The sequence below is a fragment of the Excalfactoria chinensis genome, chromosome 9 (assembly GCF_039878825.1).
Source record: "Excalfactoria chinensis isolate bCotChi1 chromosome 9, bCotChi1.hap2, whole genome shotgun sequence".
Classification (NCBI taxonomy): domain Eukaryota; kingdom Metazoa; phylum Chordata; class Aves; order Galliformes; family Phasianidae; genus Excalfactoria; species Excalfactoria chinensis.
Window position 1 is genome coordinate 11,397,412 of NC_092833.1, and position 25,243 is coordinate 11,422,654.

Sequence of the window (25,243 nt, forward strand, 5' to 3'; positions counted from 1 at the left end):
CTTCTGTTTAGGATCCTCCTGTTTTTCTCAGTTCTCCTGCTTTAATGTGAAGGAGTTCAAGGAGAATGTCTCTGGGGAAACTCACTGAAATACCCCCAGCTGGATTCTAAAGCTGCTCTCACATGTCTCCATTACATGTCTGCTGAGATGAGAAGGTCAGATATCAGTAAGAAAGAGCAGCGTGGCAGCCTATAATGTATTTCTGCTGAAAAGATGCCTGCAGCTATTTCTGTTCGTTTAAATTCCAATTCCAAAAACGAAGGGCTTTCTGGAAGTGTGGATCTATGTAGAAATACCTCCTAAGAGGTTCCTTTGAGAAAATATAATTCCAGGCAGCATAATGAAGTGCTGTGGCATGAAAAGAAACCCGGAGCTGAGCAGGTTGGTGCGTGCATCTCGATTGCACTGGTGTACAGCAGGCAAGTGAGACACTGCGGGAATGGATACAGAGCACCGAGACTCTAATTAGCAATAGATTAAACTCTAATTAGTCCTAGATATTTCTGCAGGATGCTGCATTCCAGTATCAGACTGTTCAGAGCTGCCGAGATGGTTCTGTGTGTAAGCTGTGTAGGTTCCAGGCTCCTCGCCGAGCGCTGTGTATCTGCATTGGGCGTTCTTTGCAATGGGAGTTGCACTGATTGCTTTGTGAGAAATAACCGTGTTACGCTTCTCGAACGTGTAGCCATATCTGAAATGTCTGACACTGCTTAGTGGGTGTTGCTATGGCTGACTGACTGACCTTTTTTTCTGTCTGTTTTCCCTTCCTGCTTACACACTCTGGACAGGACAATCTTTGTTCCCCTTCTGACATTCTTCAGCTAAACCTCAGCGTTAAAAGAACAGTTGAGACTCTTCTTTCCCTGGGGACAGATTCAGAAGAATCCAGTCTTGTCTCCCTTTCTGTTCAGCTCTGGGGCTTTGTGGTGTTTTACTGTACTCTGATGCTAACGCTCTGTATGGTCTATCGCTGGGTCTTTTTCCTCTAGCTGAGGGACAGTGCTGCTGTTTCCTCCCTCCATCACTCCAGTTCTCTGTAAAGGATTTTGGGTTTTGTCAAGACCGCGTGTACAAAGTGCTCTTTCTCACTGATGGGAAAGGAGCAACAGAGGTGACGAAGGCAATGTGTAAACACATTGGTGCATCCACACAACCAACCATCTGTGATGTAACTCACGTTTGTGTTTACTGTGTGCTGTTGAGCGGATGTAATGCTGGGGGAGGAGGTGCTGTCAGTGGGCTGGATCAGGGGCTGAGCTTTAGGGACACGTAGGTGTGTGCTGTGGGCTGACTGCTGGCGAGGGATCTAGCGCTGGGAAAACTGCACTGTCAGTTTATGCCTCAGTTTCCCTGTCTGTATAATAAGAACTGCACCCAGGTTGGTAAATTGCTTCCATATTTATCTGATGAAAGAAGCATTAAACAACACAAAGTATTTGGAACATCAGTGGCCTTGATTAGATCTCACAGTCTTAGGAGACGTGGTCTGATCAGCTTTGGCCACAAGATCTTGGGATTGTTTTTCTTGGATCCCAGCCCCTTATCCCTGCTGCTGAGAGGATCTGACCTTCCTGTTGGTAGAGTCCCGTGTTTTATGTGTGAGTCAAGGGTTTTAAAGTAGCTGTCCATGAATCCTGAGCTTCTTGAGCTTCGTAACAGATCAAAGAGGAGATCTGCAGAGAAACCGAACTCCCTGAACAGCTGAAAGAAAACATTTCTGGCACAGAAGGAAAAATCCTTTGGGTTCTGTCAGATGCCACAGGATTGCCGCAGCATTTTGCTGTGCCGCAGATAAAACTTAACAAAGATTTCCTGTGTTGCCACTCGATTTTGGAAGCCTCAAACCATGCTTCTTCCCCTTCCTATCTGGTTATTTGGTATCACACAGTTGCAGAAATACAGGACCTGGCTGTGTGTTGGGCTCCCTCTTTACTGTTACACAAATCTCAGGTAGTCTTCTGCACAGCTTTAAAGCTTTTCCCTCCTCTGGAAAAGCATCCTGGTGCTTTAATGTGTTTCTCAGGGACAGCTCAGGATTTGAGGGCACTGCCCACGCCACGTCTCCTCACAGTGTAGGTTGGTTCAGGGAGCTCTGGTCGGTGGTCAGACGCAGGTAAGTGCTGAGTACCAGGCCTGTTCTGAATGGGACTTCAGTACCTGTTTGTTACACCTGGAAGTGCAGTCGGTGGTTTGTAAGCCCCGGTTAACGGTGATGGCATTCCTGCATTAACCTGACAGCAACTCTGAAGCACAATTTAAGATACACGGGAGTTTAGTTGCAAATATGGTCACTGCCAGTAAAAACGTGTTACGTGTACGTGGAGCTCACAAGCTCTTGTAACATAAAGTGAGTATTTAGCAAAGGAGCGAGTGGAGGAGCTGATGCCCTCTTCCCAGACCGCACTGTGACTGGCACAAAACGTTCTGCCCAAGCAAAACATTATCGAGGAAAGAGGGGACCTTTGGTGGGGGAGAGAGGGGGGTCTGTTTCTAAATAAGCTATTTTTGCACTGTTTACTGGTGTGAACTAAAATGAACTCTGTTCTGTGTTTCTTATCTTCTTCTTCTAATGAACACTGTGATAAAAGCTTCCAGGGCTCTTACACTAACCGTGCCTTCCCGTTCTTAAGTCCTGTTTGCTGCGGCTATCTCTGTGGTATGGATACTTTCCAAAGCTTTTCTCCTTATCTATTTGCATACCTAAGAGAAGGGGGAAAAAAAAAAATAAGGACAAAGATAATAAACGCTGGTTCCAGTTTACAAGTATTTCCTCAAGAAGCACATTGCTTCAAACGGACTGTTCTGCTGGAGGAGAAATGCATTTCAGCTGCATCAGCTGCCTTCCCGCAGCGCTTTCAGCCTGGGTTGGTTCTGCCCGCTCGGAGCTTTGTGGGAGGAGTGTTGGCTGCTGTTATTTCTGCTGAAGGATTTTGTTAATATGGAGGGTCAGTAAAGCTGCAAAGAGTGGAGGGATGCAGGGCGCTGCGGAACTTGCTCGTGGGGAAAGAATCTCTGTAGCTTTGTAGGAAGAGAACACAGCTGGGTTATATATCTAGAGGTGCAGAGCACTGCTGGGCGTGCGTGTCCCTGAATGACTGCTGTGCGCTGAGGATGGCCCCCCTGTGCCAAGGACTTGTGTAGGACGAGGCTTTAAATCCATCTGAGGCTGAGAATAGCACAGTTGTTAATAAACGCTTTGAAACCTTTTTGCACTTTGTGTATTCCTCTTCTTCTTCAGAGTGGTTTTGGGAGCTGCTCGGTGGGCCTCCTGGCAGCAGTGACTCAGACACAGTGCAGGAGGGATATTTGTCCTCAAACATGCTGTTAACATTGCCTTCAACAGGAGAAATGCCCCTTTCTACGCTGATGATCAAAGCTATTTCAATTAGAAGCAAGTTGGCTTTTCTCCTTCTCATAAAACAAATGGCGCTTTCTGCTTTTGTGCCCCTCTCAAGGAGTTTACGTGATGATAAGGATCACATCATCCTTATGGATGGAAGGACTTCAGATGGGCAATGTGTCGTTAGGAGAACTGCTTTCAAGCATGGCACTTCCGCTCAGACTCGTAGCCATGGTGTGCAGTGCTGTTTTGTTTCTGCTTTCCAGTTGGGATTTGCTTGCATTTGGTACCAAAGCAGAGCTTGCTGCGGGAGGGCTCCCTCCAAAAGCCAGCTGTGTTTTGGAAAGGAAGCCGTGCTGTGACAGCAGTTCATCACGCTGAAGCAGAGCTTGTCCCCTCCTTAACACAGCCCAATTTTGATGGCATAAAATCCTGCCATTTCTGCGCAGGCAGAAATACGGGATTTTGCTGTTTCTCATTTCTCCCGCAGTCCTTCAAATTCTCCTTCCTTCTTCTGTGTAGTGGCTGCTGAGCAAACGCGACCATCAGTCCCAAGAGCAGACGTGTGCACCGTTCTGACTGACGAGCATTTTCATTTCATAGCCGTGTGTGCTGTCCGTAACATTTCATTTTTCAGTTTCCTTTTCGGTTGAGTGTTTTTCATCCATTTTGTTTTTTGTCTTTGTGTTTTTGTTCCCCATTCAGGAGCAATTATGTTTGCCTCTCCATATTTTAGAAGAGAAGGGTTTGACACAGGTAGCTGTGACTGTGCAGGCGCTGCTGGAGCTGGCACCCCCAAAGCAGCAGCAGCTTCACCACTTGTCTGCTGTGTAAAGACCTCCGGGACTTTTGGGTTACCTTGGCTAAACAGAAGGACGTCAAGACTTGACTGCCCGTGCAGTGCATCCAAACACACAGAGCTCTGTTCTAAGGACACGAGTTTCCGTGATTCCTGACAGGAATGTTTTTGCTTCGTTTCTCCATTTTTTTTGGAGGTCACCACGGTTTTCCAATAACACTTTGATTAGCGATAATTTGGCCCCTTACTGATAAATGGGTGGCGAGGAGGGCAGGGAGTTCCAGGGGCTGCTGGAGCCGGCTGTAGAAACTGACCTTGTAGGGGGAGGATGCTGGTGTGCAGTTTGGAAAGCCGTTCCTATAGGAATTCATTTCTTTCATTAACAAACAATAAGGTGGTCGCTGCAGTGGGCACGAGGGGGATGAGATGGCATTTGTTCCCCACGGGACCCAGAGGGACTTTCTTGGCCTCCTGAGAACAGCAGCTCTTTCCATTGTATAAATATATACATATATATATATATATGTATTTTAAAAGAATTGCAGCACAATCTTAACCAGTACAGTGTTCCATATCAGGGTCAGTCCTTATGTGTTGGTGTATCCTCGTTACTGAAGATGTGTAGGAAAAAAAAAGTGGGGTTCCCTCCCCCTCTGAGGAAAAAATACTGCATGTTTTCTCCACAAGAAACATCTTGGTGGAAGATGCTAAGGCGGAACTGTTTGCATTTAGTGAGTAACGGTAGCATTCTCGCTGGGTTTGTGTTCTGTTTGAGCTTCAACACATCTATCTGTGAAGACTTGTGCAAGATCGGGGCGGTCTCCCACCTCCTCTCACCTCCCCTTTGAGCCCTGTGTGATGCTTTGGGTTACCGAGTGGTTTTGTCACATGGCTGCCAAGAATCACGTCTGCATTTCGCTGCAGTGCAAGGAGGTACAGCCTGCAGTGCAAGGCATTAGGAAGCCGTGCCCAGGTCGTACCTTTGGTTGGGGCTGGAGCTCCCATTGCTGACATGCTGAGCATCACCGCTGCTGAAGTGGATCGTTTTAGGAACATAAAGCCTGGATTTCCACAGGTGGGCCACGTGTTGTCAAAACACAAGTATTACAGAAGGTGGCTTCTATTTGTGGGCTTGACAGGGTTTTAAGCCTTTCATTGTGGGTGTTGGTATAGAGGGATGCACTGGTTTTACACAGATACCATTCCTTTCTTCCTCTTTCTTTAATATAAAAACAGAAATTCAGTATACAGGAGCAGGAGGGGCAGCAGGCATGTTCTGAATTACACTTGACAGTTAGTCTGCAAAGCATGGATGGGTAACTCTGTGCTCTTGTCCCAGCAACAAGGCCAAGCTCACTACCAGCTCAATTACAACATCTGTTTTTCCCCTATGAAAGACCTTGGAAGATGCAGTTCTCCACCCATGCAGTTCTTTTGCTAGTTCTGATCCAGTTCAGGCATCCCAGAACAGCGTGCCGCTAACATGGGTTGCATGGGGTCAGAGACCAGCATCGTGCCTTGGAGGCGTATTGGAAGCAGAATACATCAAGGGGATTTTGTAGTTAGGAAGGAAGGAGAAGGAGGGGGGAATGGTGAGCTAGAAGCCATTCTCACTACAGTGAACCTGCCACAGGGACACTGGCAAAGGCTGCTCTTAGCTGGGATTTTCCCCTTTTGATTTCAGTTTGTTTCCACCCTGTTTGCTCCATGTATGAGTGTGAGGGCTCGCCGTGCTGCTTGACACACCGATTCCAAGTTGCTCCTTATTGGCACTGGCTGATGGCGTTGCAGGTCACAAAGGACACGTGAAGGGGATTTAAAACTGCGCAGCTGAAAGGAGAAACCTTTTCAGTCCAACTGGTGTGTTGCCCTGAGCTGTGCAAGAAATGAAAATGCCAACAACTTGCAGTGTGCAGGGGAAGAGAGCAGCTCCGTGCAGGCCTGCTTTCCTCCCAGGTAGGTTTTATGTTTCACATCGTTCCACTTGCAGGGCTTGCTGGGAATTCTTGAAGGGTTACGTAAGTGTCAGGAGTCCCTGCTGCAGTTTGCTGGGTGGAAGGTTCTGCCTCTCAGTGCAAACAGCGCAGCAGAGCGCAGCTGTTTCTTGTGTGTTTGTGTCTCATGCAGTTTGAAAGGGGAGGACGCTGAATTCATGTTAGTTTTCAACATTAGGTCATTTGGATCGTACGGGAGCACGTCACTTCTTACTAGCACTCATAGGCTGTGGAGTTGTGAGGGTGTTGTTTGCTTTAGCCCAGCTTCCAGCACTTACAGAAAATGAAACTTAACAGTATTCAGGTTAGTGGAAGCTTGACATTTCATTAACACGAGGTCATAGGAATTAATGGGTTGGGAGTAGAAATGGCCGTGCTTGTTGTCTGGTTAGGACAGCCGCCCTTGGCTGCAGGCAGCGCACGCAGATGGCAGCTGAGTGCACACGAGAAGCAGTGTTAGTGTGGCTGGGCAGGTGCACATCTGAGCATCCCCCTGTTGTCACAAGCAGCAGCTCGCTCCGGCTCTCACGTGTTTGTGGCCACATTAGATTAACCTGCATAGCCTCGTGTGTTCATGCTGGCAGGAACTAATTAAGGACCAGATGTTTAGGACAAAAATCCAAGCCTGAAGTTTCATGGTGTGGTTTATTTAACATACTGTACCAAAAAACAGTTCTGTTTTGCAGACTGAGATTTTTTTTTAGTGTGTTTATGTGCAATTTTTGTTGTATCCGGTGCTTTAAAGAAGCAGCGTATAAAGTTCTACTCTGTGTTCTGAGGCAATTACCTTTCCTTTATGGGGCGCTTGTGTTGGAGGATGTGGGAGGGATCCATCGGGGTGCTCTGCTGTGTCACCGTCCTTCCTCAGACGATGGTGAGCGCTGAGTTTGGGGCTGCACAACGTTACCCACCCCAAATCGAGTGGCGCTGGGCATGGAGGGGACCCTCATAGCATTGATGTGATCAGGTCAGCACAGCTGGGGTTTGATTCTTCCCCCTGTGAAGGAGGGGACTTTGGTGGCCTGGCTGAAAGAAACCACAGAGAACTTTTGACATCACCGAGATCTCCTCTGCTGTTCTCAGTTGCGACCCAGTGGCAAATGGTTCTTCTTACCCTTTTTATGACCATAAATGTTCCTTTGAAAAGCTAAACAAAATAAAGTGTTTTAGGAACAGGGGGCTTCTGAAGTGAATTTAGACGTGGGAAATGCTCTTGTATAGATATCGTGATGTTTTACAAAGCAATCTAATATTGTTATTTCTGAAAGCAGTGTAAACGTGTAATTAATAAAGGACTTTAAGGCTTCACCCCATGCTGTATGTCTGTAAATACGTTCCATTGTGTCTGTTAAAGATGTTTGGATGTTGTAGGCTTTATTTTCAATTGCCTGTATTCTGCCAGTAGTGGGAACTTCCAGCACGTTCATAATAGAAGAGGAAACCAGGGGTAATTTGAAATAAAGCTGTAAGACTTAAACTGCGTAGCCTGCCGTTCTTGTTGTGTGAATGGACGTCCCATTCCCTGTGCCAGCTGTGTGTTCACCTTTCACCCCCTCACCTCATTCTGTGCTGTGTTCACTCTGTGCAATTCGTACCCGTGCTGCACGCAGCCTGTGTGCACTCAGCAGCTGTAAGGCCACAGAACTGCAGGCAGCTCCAGTTCCTGACTGAGACTCACAAGGAGAGCAGTGACCGAGGCAGCACCTGCAGCAGAGAAGCCCAGAGGAGCCAAATGGACGGCGGCATGAGCAGAGCACAGGTAAGAGTGAGCGTGTTGTTCCTGCCTGGAGGGAATAATGAGTCTGTGTGGGCTGGGGCATGTTGAAAAACTGTGCCCTCAATAGACCCCAAGAGGTTCCGCCATTGGGAACTGGGCTGCAGGGGAGCCCAGCAGAGGCTGAGGTTGATTTTTATGAATTCCATTATGTTTTGTTCTTTGCTGAAAAGCAGGTGAAGACGCAAACCAATGTCACGCTTCAGATTTCAGTTGTTTGATTGCATTACTGAAGCATGCCTAGAATTTAGCATAAACCACAAACCGGCATTCCATTCTGTACCTTTTCTTTAGCTGAAAGTACCAGGAGCAGGAGTGTGTTCTGGTTTACCCAGCAGTGCTGCAGCAGTAACATCCATCCTTTGGGTTTGTCTAAAGCGTCTGAAATGTCAGCTCTCTGTTGACAGTCAGCTCAGCCCAGCAGCCAGGCACCAGCCCCTTCCCTTCAGATGGAGTCTTGAGCCAAAGGCCCTTTGCTTGTGATCTCAGTCATCCTGCTTAAACTTCAGAGCTTTTGGAGCAGGTTAGCCTGGACATGAGGATGTTTGGATAGGGCCAGCAGAGAATGGTCACAAAAAGCAGGGCTGGCTTTGTATGGTTTGAGCTTTCCTCCCTGTATGAGTGTTAGAATCCAACCAGCTCAGCCCCAGGGCTGATTTTGCTTTGCACGCTTTATGTGGCTGACAGTAGTGTCAGAGGAAGGGCTGCCCTCTCAGCTAAGTGGAGCAGGACGTTACACGCTGCCTGCTGCCTGGTCTCCCCACACGGGTGTTGCAGACAGGGTGGTGTGTACGGCTATGGCACGTCAGCTGTCTTTTTCCATGGCTGTAGGAGGGCGTTTAGAGCTATTCTGTCTATGTGCTGACACTCTGCAGTACTGTGGGAATGGAAACCCGCGTGCTTTGACTGCCCTCATGTTTACACTGCAAACCATCAGCAGTTTTCCCCTGGCTCGACCTAACGCTGCCACCGACACTGGGGCGAGCACTGCCTGAGCCCAGATGTGGGTAACCTGGCTTCCTGCCCCACTCGGAGCTGCCGGAGCCACAGCAAACCCCGTTGCTTCAGGCAGCACAGTGCTGTGTGGGACTGCAGAGGAGGTTCTCAGGGCAGAGCATCTCATGCTGGTGAGTTACTGGGCCGTTAGCAGAATTACTCATTAGCTGCATAAAATACTTCAGAGGATATCGTGTTTCTCACTGTTTTAATGCAGTTTCCGTTTCTACTGAGGAAACAGTGTTCTTGCTGTACAAAGACTGCTCAGGGTCTGAAGTTACAGGAGCTTCACCTTAACTGTGCCTTATGAACTCTGTTCTCCAGAATAGCTCGAGTTCTGCTCCATGCTTTATTTTGTGCTGCTGGACACACACAGCAGTGCCTTACCCAGCAGCAGCCCCGGAGTACATCTGGGTCCAGGTTTCTTAGCGTGTCTTTTTCTTTGCTCCAGGCTTTTCGTTTTTGCCTTTCTGATCTAACAGCTTCTTCTCTTGAGCCTTCCGGAGGTTCTGATAGGGGCCGAGGTTTCTGCGGACCATTGTACCTTTCCACCAGGCCTGCAGCTGGAAGCAGGAGGGAGAGAGGTGTCAGAGGGAACCCTGGACAGCAGAATGGCCTTGAGCATTCCTCCTGCACTCAGCTGCAGGACAGAACCTCTTGCCCATGCAGCAGCAGCTGGGCCTACGTGTCCATGTGTAAGTCAAGGGCATCTGTTGCTGGTGGCAAGAGGAAGGGAGCAGCTCAGTAACTCCATTCCTGTGTCACCCATGCATAGAAGCTGCTGTGATGAGCACAGCCCCAGAGACTAGGAGACTGGCTTTTCATCTTTGTTCCCTTCATAACCCTTCTGCAGTTCACTGCTGCCTTTGTCTTTGCCCAAAAAAGGGACAAGTTAAATCTGTCCCTTGCTTGTGCCACCTCATACCAGCCAACTTTCTCAAGCTGTTTTCTGCTTGAACAAAGCCTGTGGTGCAAATAACTCCAAGCTGCTTGTGGAGCAGCACAGCCTCAGCTTTGCTCCCCTTTTACCTTCAGGATGCTCTTCAGTTCCAGGGCATCCTGCTCTCGTTTTCGTCTTTCAGCCTCTTTTTGTGCCCGGTCAGCGATGATGGTTTCCTCAAATGTCCAGCACTGCAAAGTGGCAGTTCAGCAGTCACATGAAATACACATCCAGGGAGCACTGGGAGCCCCGTGGCAGCCCACGGGTAATGGGTAAACACAGACCTTCCTCCCCCACCTCCTTTATTTGATCTTCCCTGAATCCAGATGGCAAATGTTGCTCATTACCACCACCAGTCCTAAAGGCACTGAGAGGTGCTGCCAAAGTGAAACCGCTCGTGGCCTGTGTCTAATTAACCTTCTGATCCTGTGCTGTAAAATGGCTGTCTGGTGGGGTCTCGAGCAACAGATGTTGGTAGGAAAGATCCACGTTCCCCCAGGATAGGTAGCAGATGATGAATGAAAACACTTGGGGCACTGAGATGACAGCATACAGAGTGAAAATGGAGCCCGCAGGCAGGGGAACATCTAACTGAATCTCAGCCTCTCAGACCAGTGACAATAAGGAATGACTATAAGTGAATTTCTTCTAGCTCCCCTTTTTCTACACACTTTGCTGCCTGCTCTGGCAGTGCATCTGCAATCAGAGTCCTGCAGTTAATGGTTTTCTGGTTACATGCTAGTCTTTGAAATCATCCATCCCTGATGTCACAGGTGATATCACACCTTCCCAGAACTTAAAGTCCCATCCAATACCTCAAGACTGCTGTTTTTTCCCCATGGCTCTCATTCCTTATTGGAATGATGGTACGAAAAAGGCAGGAGACAGCTCTGCATGGGTGAGCACTGACCTGCTGCTGTCTTACCTCACTGGCAAATCTCTGCAGCATTTCCAGGTTCTTTGCTTTCGATTCTTTTAGGGCGTCAAGTTCTTTATCTTTAGCGTCTGTGTCGTTTTCATACTTGTCCACCCAGTATTCCAGCTTCTCTTCCACCTTCTGCAGGGTACAAAGAGTGGCAAGGGCAAGGTTTGCTGCTGCAACATGCCTGCTCTCAGGATGGCAGTAAGAATGCCATCAAATGTGCACAGTGTGTTTCCTTCTCACCTAAGCCTTGGCAGGATCACAATGCTAGGAGCAGCGATAACTTGCTGGGGACCACCATGGGGGCAGCAGCACTGGTCTGGGTATGAAGACAGACTGCATTGGGCTTTCAGAGGTGCGTCAAGAATGGCAGCGCACGGGGGGTTACATTTGTGCACAATCCTGGTGAAGTAAATGACAACCAGGAGCCATTCTTGGTGTGTGCACAGGGAGAAGAGTTTAGGAGATGGAAGTTTCACAGTGAAAAAGCTTTTATTCTGCACGCGACTCTGGCCACTTTCTGGGTTAAACTCAGTGCACCAGGAATAAGGTCCCAAGGGAGAGCAGTTTGTGCTCTCTCAGGTTGTGAACTTGGCTTTGTTTCACTCCATCAATAGGATGGCAGGTGTTTCTGAAACCACCACACTGCTGACTTCCTCCTGTTCATGACTGATTTCACCATAGCAACAGCCATCACTGCTTGAATGGAGGGATAATGTGAGGAAAAGCATCAGTCCTGTGACAACATCACAGCTGGACACACAAGGGAGATGGGGGACAAGGTCATCCTCTCTGTGAGCCACTGCAAGGCCACCAGCTGCTGTCAGAGTGCAGAGAGGCTGGTACTCAGGTAATCCACTCGCTTTGAGACACCAATCAAATATGGTTCTGGGATATAGAGAAGTCCCAGTTACCGCCAGAGATGGCTTAAACAAGATCCCCATTGAGCTGAATGTGGCTATTTGAGGGAAGGAAAACCTGTAGCTGTGGCATAAGCAATGCCAGTCATTGTACGAGCAGTAATTTTAAGGCAGTGTATCCGAATGTGGCAAATAACAAATATGGGACAGCTGGGTTAATTAAGGGCTTGAGGGGAAGCAGTAATTCAACCAGCAACAATCAGGAACCCGGTTGGGTTGATGGAGCAATAATTGGTTTTCTTTAGAAACTAATCAGTGTGATGTTTATTGGTTGCCAGTTGAAGCATTAAGAGGAAAAGTCACACAGACCTTGTGGTAATGCCTGAGGAAGTTTTCAGTCTCCACGTGCACTCGGATCTCCTCGTCAGTTTTCCTCTTCAAATCCTATGATCAATGCAGACAGAAAATGTTAGACAGCATTGGTGCAAATACGTGTGCATAACACACGTGCTGGTTGGGTTTCCTGATGCATTCAAACATCTGCGTTGTGATGGTGATGGAGAGCAGCCAGGGCATCAGGGGATGGAGGGAGGACTTGGGCTGCATCTCACAGCACTGCCAGCAAATAACTGCAGTTCACAGTTTACATAATGCAAGGGAAGAGGAATGGCCTCACGATCCTACTTCCTGCTGTGGCACTTGCCAGTTCTCCTGTTGCTGGGCAGTTCTCAAATGCAAGAGGAGCATGGGCTTTTAGCATTAAAATGAATAGGAAAGAAATGTATTTTAGAACAAATCCGTTCAGCTTGAAATCACCTTTAAAGGAACCAAATAAAATTCTTTGCCTTCTGTTTCCTGTTTGGGACCTGATGCAGAAAGTGTTGCATCCACATGATGGTTCCAGGAGCAGACAACATCCTGTCATCATCTAAACCCTCTGGTAAAGCATTCCTCCATGGAAAACAGCACCCAGGCCAGCAGGGCAGCCCCCTCTCTGTGCTGAGGACAGACAGTGGCTCCGGTGAGTTTGTTTTCCATTTCTTTAGTTGTTCTTTTTTTCAATAAAAAGGCTTTTGTTGTCCACCCCATTCCCACAGATCTGCAGAAGTGCTGCCTGTGCAGCTCACCGTGCTTCAGCTGTAATTCCAAGGGACAGGGATGCTTGTGGTTTTAGAGGAGAAGGATGATGCGATGTAACAGTGGGGCAGCAGACAAGCAGAGGCAGTGCTGGAGCCCGAGGAGAGGAAGATCTTGCTAAGCGAGGATTGTTCCCAGCATAGTGCTGAGTCCTTCTGTCCTCACCTACACACAACCTGCTGAGCTGACTTTTTTCCTTGCTAGCTGGAGATGCTGTTCAGTAAGGGCTCTGGGGAATGGCTTACCTCAATTTCCTTGGTCAGTCTGTTCTCTGCGTTGCTGCACTTCTTCTGGGTTTGGTGCACCTGGAGGTCTGTGCTTTTCTTCATGTAGCGATGCTCCATGGCCGCTTTGGCTTCCAGCTCTTGAAGCTCGTTTTTGAGGTAGAGGATCACATTATTTCGGTTCTAGTGGAAGAGACGATAAGCAAAAGAAGCGTGAGAACAGCCCAATAATTTGAGCCGCTGACGTTAGGCTTTGCTAAGCCTTTGGATTAGTCTGAGTGAGCACCTGTAACAGGATGATAATATCTCAGCTCATGGATGCCCAGGTTTTATTCCCTCAAGTATATTCTGTTCCTTGGATTTGTTGGGCTTTGTTGTTTTCTTTTGTTTCCCCTAGTTCTGCAGCAACTGTATAAACACAGCATTAGGAGCAGATAAAAATGTAAATCTCAACTCGCTCATATGTTTCCATGGTTCTTTCCTGAAATCTTACCAAGTAGATGGAGTCCATTTTGTTATAACAGCATACAGTCAGAGCAAGGACTGCCAAGGAGGGCTGGCTCTGAGCTCCCAGCCTTTCCCCACACCTTGTTTTGCAGTGGACCGGAGCTTTCCTGGAGCAGCTCTGCCTCTAGCAGCAACCCCACAGACAAGACACCTGGGTCAGTGCACCCCATCAGTCAGTTTTGCTTTCAGGAGCAAAGTGCACTTGCTCAATTCGTGACTGTGAGTTTGTTTACTCCTTTTTAATTCGTTTCTTTGAATAACAGAGAAAAGTTCATCAATCTAGGCCTGCAACTTGGAAGAACCTCCTGTAAAATGAAGAACTGCACTGCAAGTTAAAAAGGTCATCAAAGTCTCCTGTGCAATTATGCAAGGCCAACCGTAATGCTGCTGCTCTGGCTCCCAGTTGCTCCATTGCAGCCTTTCTCTTTGCTTTCCTGCCATGCTGTGATGCGTTTGATGTTCAGCAGCCAAACCTTGCAGCTGAAGTTGAAATACCAAAGTGCTGGCACGTACGTGGTTTGAAGCCCACACATCTTGTCTCTGAAGCACCCCTACGTTCCTTAACAGTGTAAACATAGAGAAATGCCACAGGAAGAAGCCAGCTCGGTACTGCTATGTTTAAAAGCCTTTGCAGCATGACTCATCTGGAAAGGTTTCCTTATAAGAACAGTTTGGAACGGCTTAAAGGAAAATCCTTCCCTTTGCACCCCTTGTTGGACATAGGAAGAGTGAAGTGTATTTATGAGGCTGCTGACAATTAGAGGCCTTGCTTGATGCTGTTTGGTGGTTTTCAAAGTCACGCGTTCAAACTATTTTGAAGATCTCCAAGGTCAGATCTCTTTTTCCAGCCGTATCATCATATGACTGCAGACAGCTGAGGACGTGACCTGTTCGTGCCCCATTAAGGTTTCTGGTAATGGCTTTTATCTTCCTCGATGTGAAATTCGGTGGGTGCTGGGATCAGTTGTGTTCCTGCTCAGCAGATGTGGGAGGTGGCCAAATCACTTCATCTTGAGGCTGCCTTGCTGTATCGTGGTGGAAGCGTGTCCAAATTGCAGGGCTGGCAGAGAGACCAGGGAGATGTTAATGGAAAACACCAATGTTTTGTGGCCCTGAGGCCCAGCTGCTGAAGTCAGTGCTGCACCGCTGTCTGCGAAGGGTCTGTCTTACTTTGATAAAGCAGAGGGAAAACCGCTTTTGATTTCAGAACCCTCAGCCAGGAAGGGGGCCCATCTGCTTGGGTTTGTTTTTGCTGCGTAGTGTGTTTGTGGCTTGGATTTGGTGTTGTAAAACATCTTCATTACAAGTGGGGAGTCTGGGGGCTTCATTACACAACGCAAAGCAGACGGGAAGCGAAATGCAAAACCCTGCGGGTGGTTTACAGGAATGCTTTCACTTGGAGGGAAGGTTGACTGCAGGCATGTGGGCAGCTACTGCAGCCCAGCTGGTGGGCCTGGAGCTGCAGGGCTGGGGTGCGTTGGGTGTTGGGTTGCATGTAGCAAACGCAGCTGCTGTCCCCAAGCTGTGCCCTGAACGTCGGGGGCAGGCTGGGAAAAAGAGTTAACATCTATTCATTTCTGGTTTATCACTGCAAAGGGCCCTATCGGGACACAGCATGCTTCCACAGCTAATGCAGTAAACCTCCAGGCTGCTTATTTGGGATGACTTCAGCTGTGAATCTGCCAAACCAGCAATGCAAAATCATAAATCACGTGTCCAGAACTATCACAAAACTGGCAGAGAGCAAGATCAAAACCCAGGAAATAGTTGTTAGGAGCCAGTCTGCTCTGCTAGCAGGCAAACAAGCTGTTCTCTCAAATCTCTCAGCTCACAAACTCCAGCTCGAAGCCCTGACTGCTGCTCTTATCCAGCACCGTAGCATTCTGCCCCCCAAAAAATGTTTGGTGGCAAAAGCAACTGCACTTTGCTGGAGAGGGTGTGCATGTTTTGCCTTTTCACTTTTGTTTACCTCCTGCATTGTGTCCCCCTAGATCTCTCCATTCTTCCTCAGCAGTATTTGCAGCCACTTAGAATGCAGCTGGCTACAAAATTAACAAACAGGAGTTATGTGCACGCAGCTGGTAAGCCTGCACTGTGCCTTGCTGTCTGCCTCCCTGCTTCCATGCCCAGTGTGGATAAGCTTTCCGCTGGCAGCTGCAAAACCTCAGCCTGCAAAGCCTGAAGATATGCTTAGATCTACACACCTTCTGTAGCCGGGACTTGCAGCCCCTGAAAGCACAGCATGCAGCCCTACAGACACGTCTGTCCCAGCTGCCAGAACACCCCTGTGCTGCACACCCCCCAGTGATGCTTTAGCTGAAAGGGCGACTGGGCTGACAGGTCACCCAGCCTCCCGGAGTGATGATTTGTGACGTCCATCTTCATTGCAGGAGAGTTGGACTAGATGGCATTGAATGCTTCCAGGTTTGGCTCTACTGCAGCAGCAGTGTGTCCTGCTGAGCTGCTCTGGAGGCTGACGTGGCCTCAGGACCATCACAGACCCTCTTGTATGGAGGGTAAGTATACAACCAGACTGTTCATCTCAGCAGCTTTCAAGACATCCGTGTTTTCCAAAAGGAAACAAAAGAAGTGGAAGCGTTTAGCAGTTGATTTGTGTTCTATTAGAAAGGGGAAAAAAATGAGCTGAGCTGGCTAATACAGCCTTAATTAGCATCTCATTAAGAAACAGCAAGGCTGAAAATACACACAAGCAACACGCGTGAAGCAAAGACCACGTTTTTCTGGTTCCGTGATGAGATTTGCTTGGTTTTGTGTTCCCAGCCACTGGACTGGAGACAACCATGTAGGCTTTTGTCTACAGGTCTGTGTGTTATTCTTGTTCAGAATACTCCAAGATCAGCAAGCTGTATTTCTGCTCCTAATTAGTTGGCCAGGTGACAAATCGTGTGTCTGTAAAATTGCCTATGGGAAAATCCCATATGAAGCAAATAGAAATTATTCTCCCTTGGGAGACTGAGTGAGACACCAATATTTTTGGCACAGGAGGAAAGCAGCACTTGAAAGTAGTTTCGTCTTTGATTTGTTATCAAAGCTGAAGCTATAAGGAAGCCCGGAAAAAGACTTTTAAGCTGGAAACATAAAACCAAAATCCCAGATGAGTGCAGATCCCACTTGATGAGGCAGAAAGCAAGAATCAAATTAGCAGAAGGTACTAGGAGCACACAGAGAGGAGCATGTCCCCAGCGTGGGAGCTGCACGTTTGTATGACTGTTAGAGCTAGGAGAGGTGCAAGGCAGGACGAACACCAAGGCTGACTGTGCAGTGCCAGGACGTGTTTGAATCCATAGGGAGAAAAGTAGCACACGCCAAAAAAAAAGAGCACTTCATCCCTCATTCTTCTTTCAGTTTCCACAACTGTTCTTTCTCGGTATTCCTCCTAACTTGTCATCTTTCCATGTCCTTCAATGAGTCCTTTCTCCTTTCTGTTACACCCAGTTTATTTCATCCTGCTACACTTCCAGGGTATGTTACACATTTCCAAGATCTGTGCTAGTAGACGAGGACTGATGGAAGTTACTTTTCCCATCTTGTACATTCCTGCTTTCTTCTCTGCTGTTCTAATATCTCCTCTGGACTTCTGGTGCCCATAGATGATAGCTGTTCATATTTCCAGTGTCAATAGATCCATCCTGTTTTTAGAACCATCCTGTTATTTACAATTAACCCTTCCACTACATATGCATCCAGGCTGCCAACATAAAACCTTCATCTTCTATACATTGTACTTCAGCAGCACATTGTCAACTTGAAATTCCTCTGTGCAGCCAAAAGTTTATTGGCTTGTTGGCCACTCATTTGTCCGAGGACAAAATTCTTAGTGATACAATGTCTTTCTTCAGATGCCCTTCCTTTCCTCTGTAATGAACCAAGTGCCAGATTCTTTTCTTTCTTTCAAGCCTTATATAGCTCTGACCTGGCCTTTCTTTTGCTTGTTTCTCATCACACACTCTTCTTCCTCACCTCAGCAGAAACAGGTTAAGCTTGCATGTTTCTGCACCGAGCTGTGTGCTATTGCTCTTAAGCATGCATGACCACTGAGTCTGAGCTGTCTGGGAAGCATCACGGTGACCAGGGATATGCCGTTTAATTGATCTGCACTTGTGCAGCAAGTCTGATGTGTCCAGAATGCCCCAGATTTACTGTGCACGCACAGACAATTCACTTGCTGCAGACAGAAAGGCTGAAGCTTTCCACACAGATAAATTCAATGTATGTGTAGTAACACTGATCTGCCCTTGCACAGGGCTTGTGTATTTGGGATTTTGTTGTATGTGGAAGCCTAGGAAATAGATGTGAATTATGATATTTTCCCCTGACAAAACTGCAGGTAGAAAAATGCCATGTCCTTCTGTCAATTCTGACACTTTATTTCTTAATCCTTCACTGTCAGTTTTTCTTCTGTGCCAGGTGTCATGTCTGCATCATGAAGTATGACCAAACCTCAGATCCTGCTGTCTGCAGCTGATCTCTTCCTTTCTGGCTGCAGCGCTCACTCATGTCCGTGCTTTGCAGTGTTTGCTGAGGTGTTTCGACTTCCTCACAGCCTTTCACAATGATAAGCACTTTGAGTTTCTGCTTGAATACCACTGAACAGCATTCTTAAATTCATCAATAACTATATTCAGAATGTAAGTCTGTGCTGCAGTTATTCTGCTTCTATGTTCTTATATGATGGATTGCTACATATGCTGTGTCCTCTCATCTGAGCGCTAGTTCCTGGGCAGCAGGAGCAAGCTTGCTAACACACTTCCCCCTGGCATGATGCCCGGTGTTAAGTAATCTCACCTGAAGTTCTATTTCAGTTTCTTTCTTGACATCTTGCAGCTGTTTCTGGAGTGACTTTATCTCCTTCTTTCCTTCCTCTTCCCTGAAGGAAAATGGGAGAATACAGTCACTTGAATGCACCAAAAACAACAACCCATGAGCTGTGTACCTAGATAGGGAATTTTCAGGCTCTTTATACATTGCTGCACCTAGCAAACACTGCCCCAATTAATCTGCTCATCCAGCAAGTTTGTTACAGCTGAACTAAAAGAAGTGAAAAGCTCGCCCTGCTTCAGTGCAGCATAAAAGCTTGCAGCTGCTTCCAGTGTCTGAAGAGCAGAAGAGGTATTTGTGTTTTCACTCTAAGGTTCAGTGTTGAAAGCAGCACATCTCCAGATCAGAGGGATCTCTCACCAAAGCCAATGACTTGGTAAGTAAATCCTGAAGGAAGAGGTGTATGGATTGAGTAAAGAGGATGGGAATGAAAGGGAAAGTGAACCAAAAACTGGGAGAACCAGGCCAAAACCTACAGGGGAGTTTGACAGTTTAAAGCAAAAAGGATGAGATAATGTTGTAGGTCTCATTATTTTACTTCACTTTGAGGACTTTTCCAAGCTTTTATGCTTATTGTTTGATCTAAAGCCAGTAAGAAGAATTGCTGCCTGAGGCTTCGTACCCTATCCCCACTTTACAGGCAAACATGCATTTCATGTTTTAAGTACTTAGCTGGGCAACTCTACTACAGAAGCTCCTGATAAGGAGTCTCAGCCTTACTGCACACTGCTTTCAGACTGGTATATTGACACAAAACCAGACAAAGATATATTTAAATACAGATCAAGTTCATTCAATGAAAAGAATGTATAGTAGGACAGGTAACACAGTGCTTAGATATGGTTGATACAATGGAATAAAAAAATGATTAAAATTTGTATGCCCCCTTTCTAACTGCAGTGTTGAATAGGGATTCCACAAGCAACAGCTGCTTTCATTTTTTTCCTTTCTGACCCTTCCTTGATTTTAGATGCTGGAAGAGCTGGGCTTCACATTCAAAAGACAATTGCCTCTGCCACCATCTGTGCTAACCCTGCATTGGAAAAAGGGAGCACATTAGCATTTGGGTCAAAGCAGATCCTCCTGGGCATCGTATAACCTCAAGTCCGTATGTTGCTGACCCTGACTTGAACAGATTATTTGCTACTCTGGCTTCCTCTGGGGACAAGGAGTTGAAGGTCAGAAAACTCCTACATCACATTAGGTTTTAATTGCTATGGAGCAGCGTTTGCATCAATGTAGACACTGGTGTCCGCTGTGGTCCAAGCTCAGGCAATTCCCAAGTCAGATTAGTATTATTACAGTCAGTTATTTCCCTCTCCAAGGGCAAATGCAATTTGTGAAGGAGTCAGGATAATTCAAGCTGAAAAGGGATCCCTTCCATATCTTGATTTAGAGCTTGTTTTTGTTTTCCTTTTACATCGTATAATGAGGGAAAATGGGCTTTGGCTCTGAGTCACTAATCAGAAAAGTACAAAGCACAACTCTGACCTGATGAGGATGTCATTCAAGTTGCTTTTCTTTGCTTTCTCTCTCCCATTAGCTTCTATTAGGCTATCAAATGTTCCTGATTCCTCCATCTTCTTCATAGTGGCTGTAATTACATCACTCACATACTGCCTACCAGGGAGAAAAGGAACACGACAGTAATTTATAGGTGTACACTGATACCACGGAGTCTGGCACCTTTATCAGTTATTGTCTTAAAAAGAAAAGAAATGCGAGATCCCATTTCTGTTCTTATGGCTTAGCAAAGCCAAGTGTGCTTCTCCTACAGCACTTGCTGCTTCCAGCTCCAGAGAACTCAGTATCTGGAAGGTGGTCCAAGTTTATAACTTCAAACCGTGGTCCAAATGTTACTCCAGGAAACAGTGAAGAGGTGCAGATGTACCCACGCCGTGCCAGCTTGTGCTGCCATCAGGAAGAAGGCTGTAGCAGTGATGGCAGCTGGGTGGATCTTGGAAGATGAGATTTGGAGACGCAGATGTGTCTAGAGAGGGATATCTGGGTGCCAAAACATCCTGGTGCAGCCCTAAGATGATCCTAACAAAGACATGGGCCTGCCCAAGTTGTTGGATTTCATGGTGCATATGGTATTTATATTTTAGCTGTATTTTCCTCATTTGTGTCAGGATTTTCCTGAAGCTCTTTGTTAAAACAATGTTAGTGGACAGAAGCCAGGCTGTAGAAAAATGCATACAGAATGTCTTTTATATCAAAGGCTGCTGGTATTTCTGCAAATCGAGGCACTTGGTTTGGAGCGAAAAGGAAATTTATTTGTAGGAAAAAGAAAAACCTCCTCCGGTTTTGTTTTTTATATACATTGACTGTTCTATAAAGGAGAATGCTTCTAGCTGCCATAGGGCTTCTGTGTACCCTATAGAATAACTGAGATCGTGAGACAGCTCTTAGACCCAGCTTTGTGTGTTCATATCTGCCAGGGAACTTGGCTCCCTGCACCACTACCTCAGCACTGACTGCATCCTGGGATGAATTCTACTCAAGCAGCCATTATCAACTGGGTAATGTTTCACAGCCACATACGAGGTAATACGAGCACAGGTACCACGTTTGTGCTTCACTCACCTGTCAGCCTGAATTTTTTGGAGATAATCTGCAGATGGAGCACTGAGTTTCGTGGCCCTTTTGGAAGGATGATGGGCTCGTTTTGGGTCCACAGAGTTCCCCAGCTGCTGCTTATGTTCAGTGCTTTTCAGAGACTTCGAGGTAACAGTTTCTCCACTCCCTTGCCTTGCAGAGGTAAGCTCTTGATACTTAATGTCCTGCACATTCTGTGTGTCTGTGATTTCTTCCATTTTCTGGCTGTTGATCTAAAAGAGAGTAAGAGAAACCTGCTTGCACGTTGAGCTATAGGAATAGATCCTATGCAGCTTTATGTGGGAGGAAGAAGAATTAACAATAAACAAGAATCCACCTATACTATGGCCAGTTGGTGATTCTACAAAGAACCAAATACCAGAAATGTTCAGCTGTGTTAGATCTGAGCACACAATTTAGACTTAGTGAAGTTGATGGGATCAAAGGGCCAGAAGTGACAGGACTAGAAAAGGCCTCAGATGGTCGGTTCACCTGCCCCAAGAGGTGATGATTCAGATGTTTGTCTGATACGTTCTTAAGGACCCCCAGCCATGGAGACTGTATTGCCCTCCAGTCAGTACCAGCGTGCCATTCTTGTAAGGAAGCTTCTTCTGAAACTTCAGCAGCTGAGCCCCTGACTTCTCATCCCAGCCTCTGTAGGCACAGAAAAAAAATCCTTCCTTCCTTCCTTTGCAGCAGCTTTTATATACAGGAAGCTTGTTAATCTGTTTCTCCTCAGCCTTTTCCCTATCTCGGCTTGTCTTAGCCCTGCCTGTCACCAAGGCCTTTGCTTACAGTGTCGTCATTAGAACAGAAGCTGATCTTAGCCTGTCACTACGTACTTCACAGCAGTACCACCAGAGCCAAGTAATGCAGAGGCTTCCATCCTCATCCTAGTCCGTAGCTGCCTACTGCCCACCCTGGCTGCTTGTGAAATGGAAAAAAGAACTCACTGAAACATTTTCCAGCAAAAAAAAAGAAAAAAATATATTTTTAGCAGTCCAGATCACTGCACAACCACACAAATGTTTGTGCCAATGCAGCACAAAGGGCAGAGTGAAAGCAACAGGTCAGACAGGAACAGCATATGCTAGTAATAATTCCAAGAGGGCCCTGATAGAGAAAGGCTCTGTTTGTGTTGGAGGTCCTGCTGTGGTCAATGGGGACAGCGTGCAGGGTGCTGCAAAAGGCTGATGCTCCTGAATGCAGCCTGCAGCTCAGGAGGGGAGGAAGTAGCCCCTGGACTGCATGACTCACCACCGAGTACAGAAGGAGACTAAGTGACTCCATGCTTAATTTTTGGACAGTTAAATTTACATGAAATGAATCTCATGCAAAGTATACTGAGACCTATGAAAATTACGTGGTTAATTAGGGGGAAGAAAAAGGGGTTTGAGTAGTTTGATGGTGAAGGCTGTATTTCTGAAATAACTATTCTAGGCAAACAAATAGTTTTAATATCATGTAGCTTTTATGGGTGCTGTAGTAGGTGTTTATAATGTCTGGGAAGGCTGAAGACAGGCTATAACTGGATTATCTGTAAACAGTAGAGATTTAAGCACTAATAATTGCCAAAGAACTACAGGAGAGCAAGGAGACTGTAAATGGCATGTGGTGCCATCCGTGCAGTCCTTAGCTGTTTATCTTTGCTGGTCTTTTGCCCTAAGTTTAGCAGACAGAAATGCTGCCTTCTCTGGGGAATGCACTGCATGAAGCAGTCTGCAAGAGTCCCTGATTTAGGAACAAGCAACGCAGTGACTGAGGCTCTAAAAAATGCCAGCACTTGAATATGTCAATATATGAAACGTCAATATATGAAATGCCAATCAGTGAAATGCTGCAGATCTGTTGGACTGACAGAGCTTGAGTAGCACAAAAGGTGCTTTGCAAATACAGGTCTTCTACAAACACAGTGACAACAGATAAATGCAAACTGAGAACAGGGACAAGTAGTGAAGCACTAGAGTTAGCAAGTAGCTTCCCCAGAGCCATTTTCAGTTTTAAACTGCTTCCTCCTTGATTCTTATTTGCGTCTTTAAGAACACTACTGAGGATTGTACTCTATGGGAAAGCTGTGTCTTAAGAAACTACTTAGTAAAAACAAGCCTCTGTGTTTGAAGAGAAAAACCAAGCGTACCTCTAGGGGGTCTATCAGCCTCAGTGCGTGTGAAGGAGAACTGCGCCCACCAGTCTCCATATCTGCTCTTTCTGTGTGTTGCTGCTGGCACAGCAGAGTTTTCACGCCCCCATCTGTGGGGGAGAAGCATCCTCGGCCAACAGGTGAGACTGGCTCAGTGTGCTCTTCTAAGAGAGGAGTGCCCTCTATAGCGCAGCCGAAGCATTGCTCGCGCACTGCATTTACTATCAAGCAGCTCCTGCTGCTGACTTATTGATTTACTTTCCTCTTGCATTCTTAATTGATACATTAGGCAGTGAATAGCATTAGGTCTGAAAACTTAGAGCCCGGGTTTTATTTCCAGCCAGGTCACACTTCTATTTTTTCCATCATTTTGAGTTAAGCACATTTCAAACTCTATTTTTTTTTTGTTTTAACTTGAAAACGGCCTGCTGGATCACTTCAATATATGGGAACAGAACTTAAAGCAATTTACCCCTCAGGGTGATCCCACCTTATTTCTTGTGTCCGTCACATACCCTTAACAGCTACCATACATACCCAAAGCAATAGCATAGCCCTCCTCTGTACTTTATGCCTCTCCCCAAAACCACTTAGTTACGGTGCCTATTAGAAACCAACTAACTAATAACAGACATTAATAATCAGTGCTGCTGCAGTGCAGATATTAAAACTGATCGTCTGTGAGCTTTTATTGCTTCTTCCCTGAAGGGTCATGGATCTCTCTGCAGAGAAAAATAAGTGGATACTTAAAGAATGCTGATAGAAGACATAAAAGGCAAGGAGAAAAATGAGAGGTGTTTTCTTAAAGAGCAAAGACAGAGGCACGTACACAGCTGACATCTGTCTTGCTGTCCTGGGAAACTGGCATGATGTACCCAAGGATTGCGAGCTGATCAACGCAATTCTCCAGCACAGCAGTAAGCAGCAGAGCTTCCAGCCGAGTGAGTTTCTCCATTTCTTTAGTGTCTGTGCTCTTGCAAAGAGGAATAAAGACAAGAGGTGCCCATGAGAAAAACGGCATGGTGTTAGTAACAGTAGCCTAAACCAAAGGTAGACCTGAAATAGCCCTGTTTGCAGCCTTCTATGTCCTTCCCAGCTTTGTTTAGAGCTTTTCATACACTGTTTATAAGAGGAGCCATGCTCTGCTAATGGCTGCGTTCAGGGACAGAGGGAATGTTAAATAACATGAGAATCATCTGAGACATGCAGAGGCCGAGTGCTAAAAATATATGATGGGAAAGAAAAAGGTTTGTTGTGAGAGAGCTCTGACAGATGATGACGGCAGCATTCCTGAAAGAAAAAATAACACGGCTCTCATAGGAAGAAGTGACTTATTTGGAAACAAAGGAGGATGCAATAGCTGCTCCTCTCTTTCACAAACAACTTCTGTCCAGGAGAGAATTAACTCAGTATATTAATGTCTGCTAGGACAACTCGCAGCTGGAATGCTTCTCTAAAGCCAGCTGGTTTGCAGCTCCCATGTACCTCATGTTATAGCCATGTACCTCATGTTATAGCCATGTACCTCATGTTATAGCCATGTACCTCATGTTATAGCCATGTACCTCATGTTATAGCCGTGTACCTCATGTTATAGCCGTGTACCTCCTGTTATAGCCATGTACCTCCTGTTATAGCCATGTACCTCCTGTTATAGCCATGTACCTCCTGTTATAGCCATGTACCTCATGTTATAGCCATGTAGATCATGATATAGCCATGTACCTCATGTTATAGCCGTGTACCTCATGTTATAGCCGTGTACCTCATGTTATAGCCATGTATCTCCTGATATAGCCATGTACCTCATGTTATAGCCATGTACCTCATGTTATAGCCGTGTACCTCCTGTTATAGCCGTGTACCTCCTGTTATAGCCGTGTATCTCATGTTACAGCCATGTACCTCCTGTTATAGCCATTTAATCTCATGTTATAGCCATTTAATCTCATGTTATAGCCATGTATCTACTGTTATAGCCATTTAATCTCCTGTTACAGCCAGCTGTCTTACTGCTGACCCCTTTCCCCCCGTCCCTCACCCCGCAGTACCGTTCCGGCGCCCCGCTCACCGCGACCCCGTCTCCATGGCGACCGCAGCGCCCGGGGGCCTCATGGGGCTGCCTCTGCGGGTGCCTGCACGGAGCGGGTGCCGAGGCCTGTCCCCGAATCGC

General features: G+C 46.6%; 2 protein-coding genes and 1 long non-coding RNA gene across 22 annotated transcripts in view; 2 read left to right on the forward strand and 1 right to left on the reverse strand.

Annotated features, from left to right (window-relative positions):
* Nucleotides 1-7,610, forward strand: part of LRCH3 (leucine rich repeats and calponin homology domain containing 3) — a 47,974-nt gene extending 40,364 nt beyond the window's left edge. For 10 of the 12 annotated variants that reach the window (XM_072344920.1, XM_072344925.1, XM_072344922.1 and 7 more), the window contains one exon: nt 789-4,179. In XM_072344920.1, the coding sequence (XP_072201021.1) occupies nt 789-989 (201 nt within the window). In that variant the 3' untranslated portion in view covers nt 990-4,179. Of the gene's footprint in view, nt 1-788 lie in introns of all 12 variants that reach the window. The other 2 variants (XM_072344923.1, XM_072344932.1) reach the window with 1 other exon arrangement.
* Nucleotides 6,761-25,243, reverse strand: IQCG (IQ motif containing G). Of its 9 annotated transcripts, XM_072344936.1 has the most exons (11): nt 25,122-25,172; nt 23,900-24,043; nt 20,919-21,163; nt 19,824-19,952; nt 18,300-18,381; nt 13,008-13,169; nt 11,995-12,069; nt 10,769-10,900; nt 9,933-10,034; nt 9,291-9,466; nt 6,761-7,159 (listed from the first exon to the last, which is right to left on the reverse strand). In XM_072344936.1, the coding sequence occupies exons 2-10, from the start codon at nt 24,023-24,025 to the stop codon at nt 9,329-9,331; spliced, it is 1,191 nt and encodes a 396-aa protein (XP_072201037.1). In that variant the 5' UTR covers nt 24,026-24,043; nt 25,122-25,172; the 3' UTR covers nt 6,761-7,159; nt 9,291-9,328. The 9 variants fall into 9 exon arrangements, with proteins under 9 accessions (XP_072201037.1, XP_072201035.1, XP_072201038.1 ...); XM_072344934.1 differs by lacking the exon at nt 25,122-25,172 and having other exon boundaries at nt 6,762-7,159; nt 23,900-24,723; XM_072344937.1 differs by lacking the exon at nt 6,761-7,159 and having other exon boundaries at nt 9,096-9,466; nt 25,142-25,243.
* LOC140256410 (uncharacterized) lies at nt 18,622-20,616 on the forward strand. The gene is made up of 3 exons (XR_011904703.1): nt 18,622-18,708; nt 19,303-19,510; nt 19,876-20,616. It is a non-coding gene; the product is annotated as an uncharacterized lncRNA (long non-coding RNA).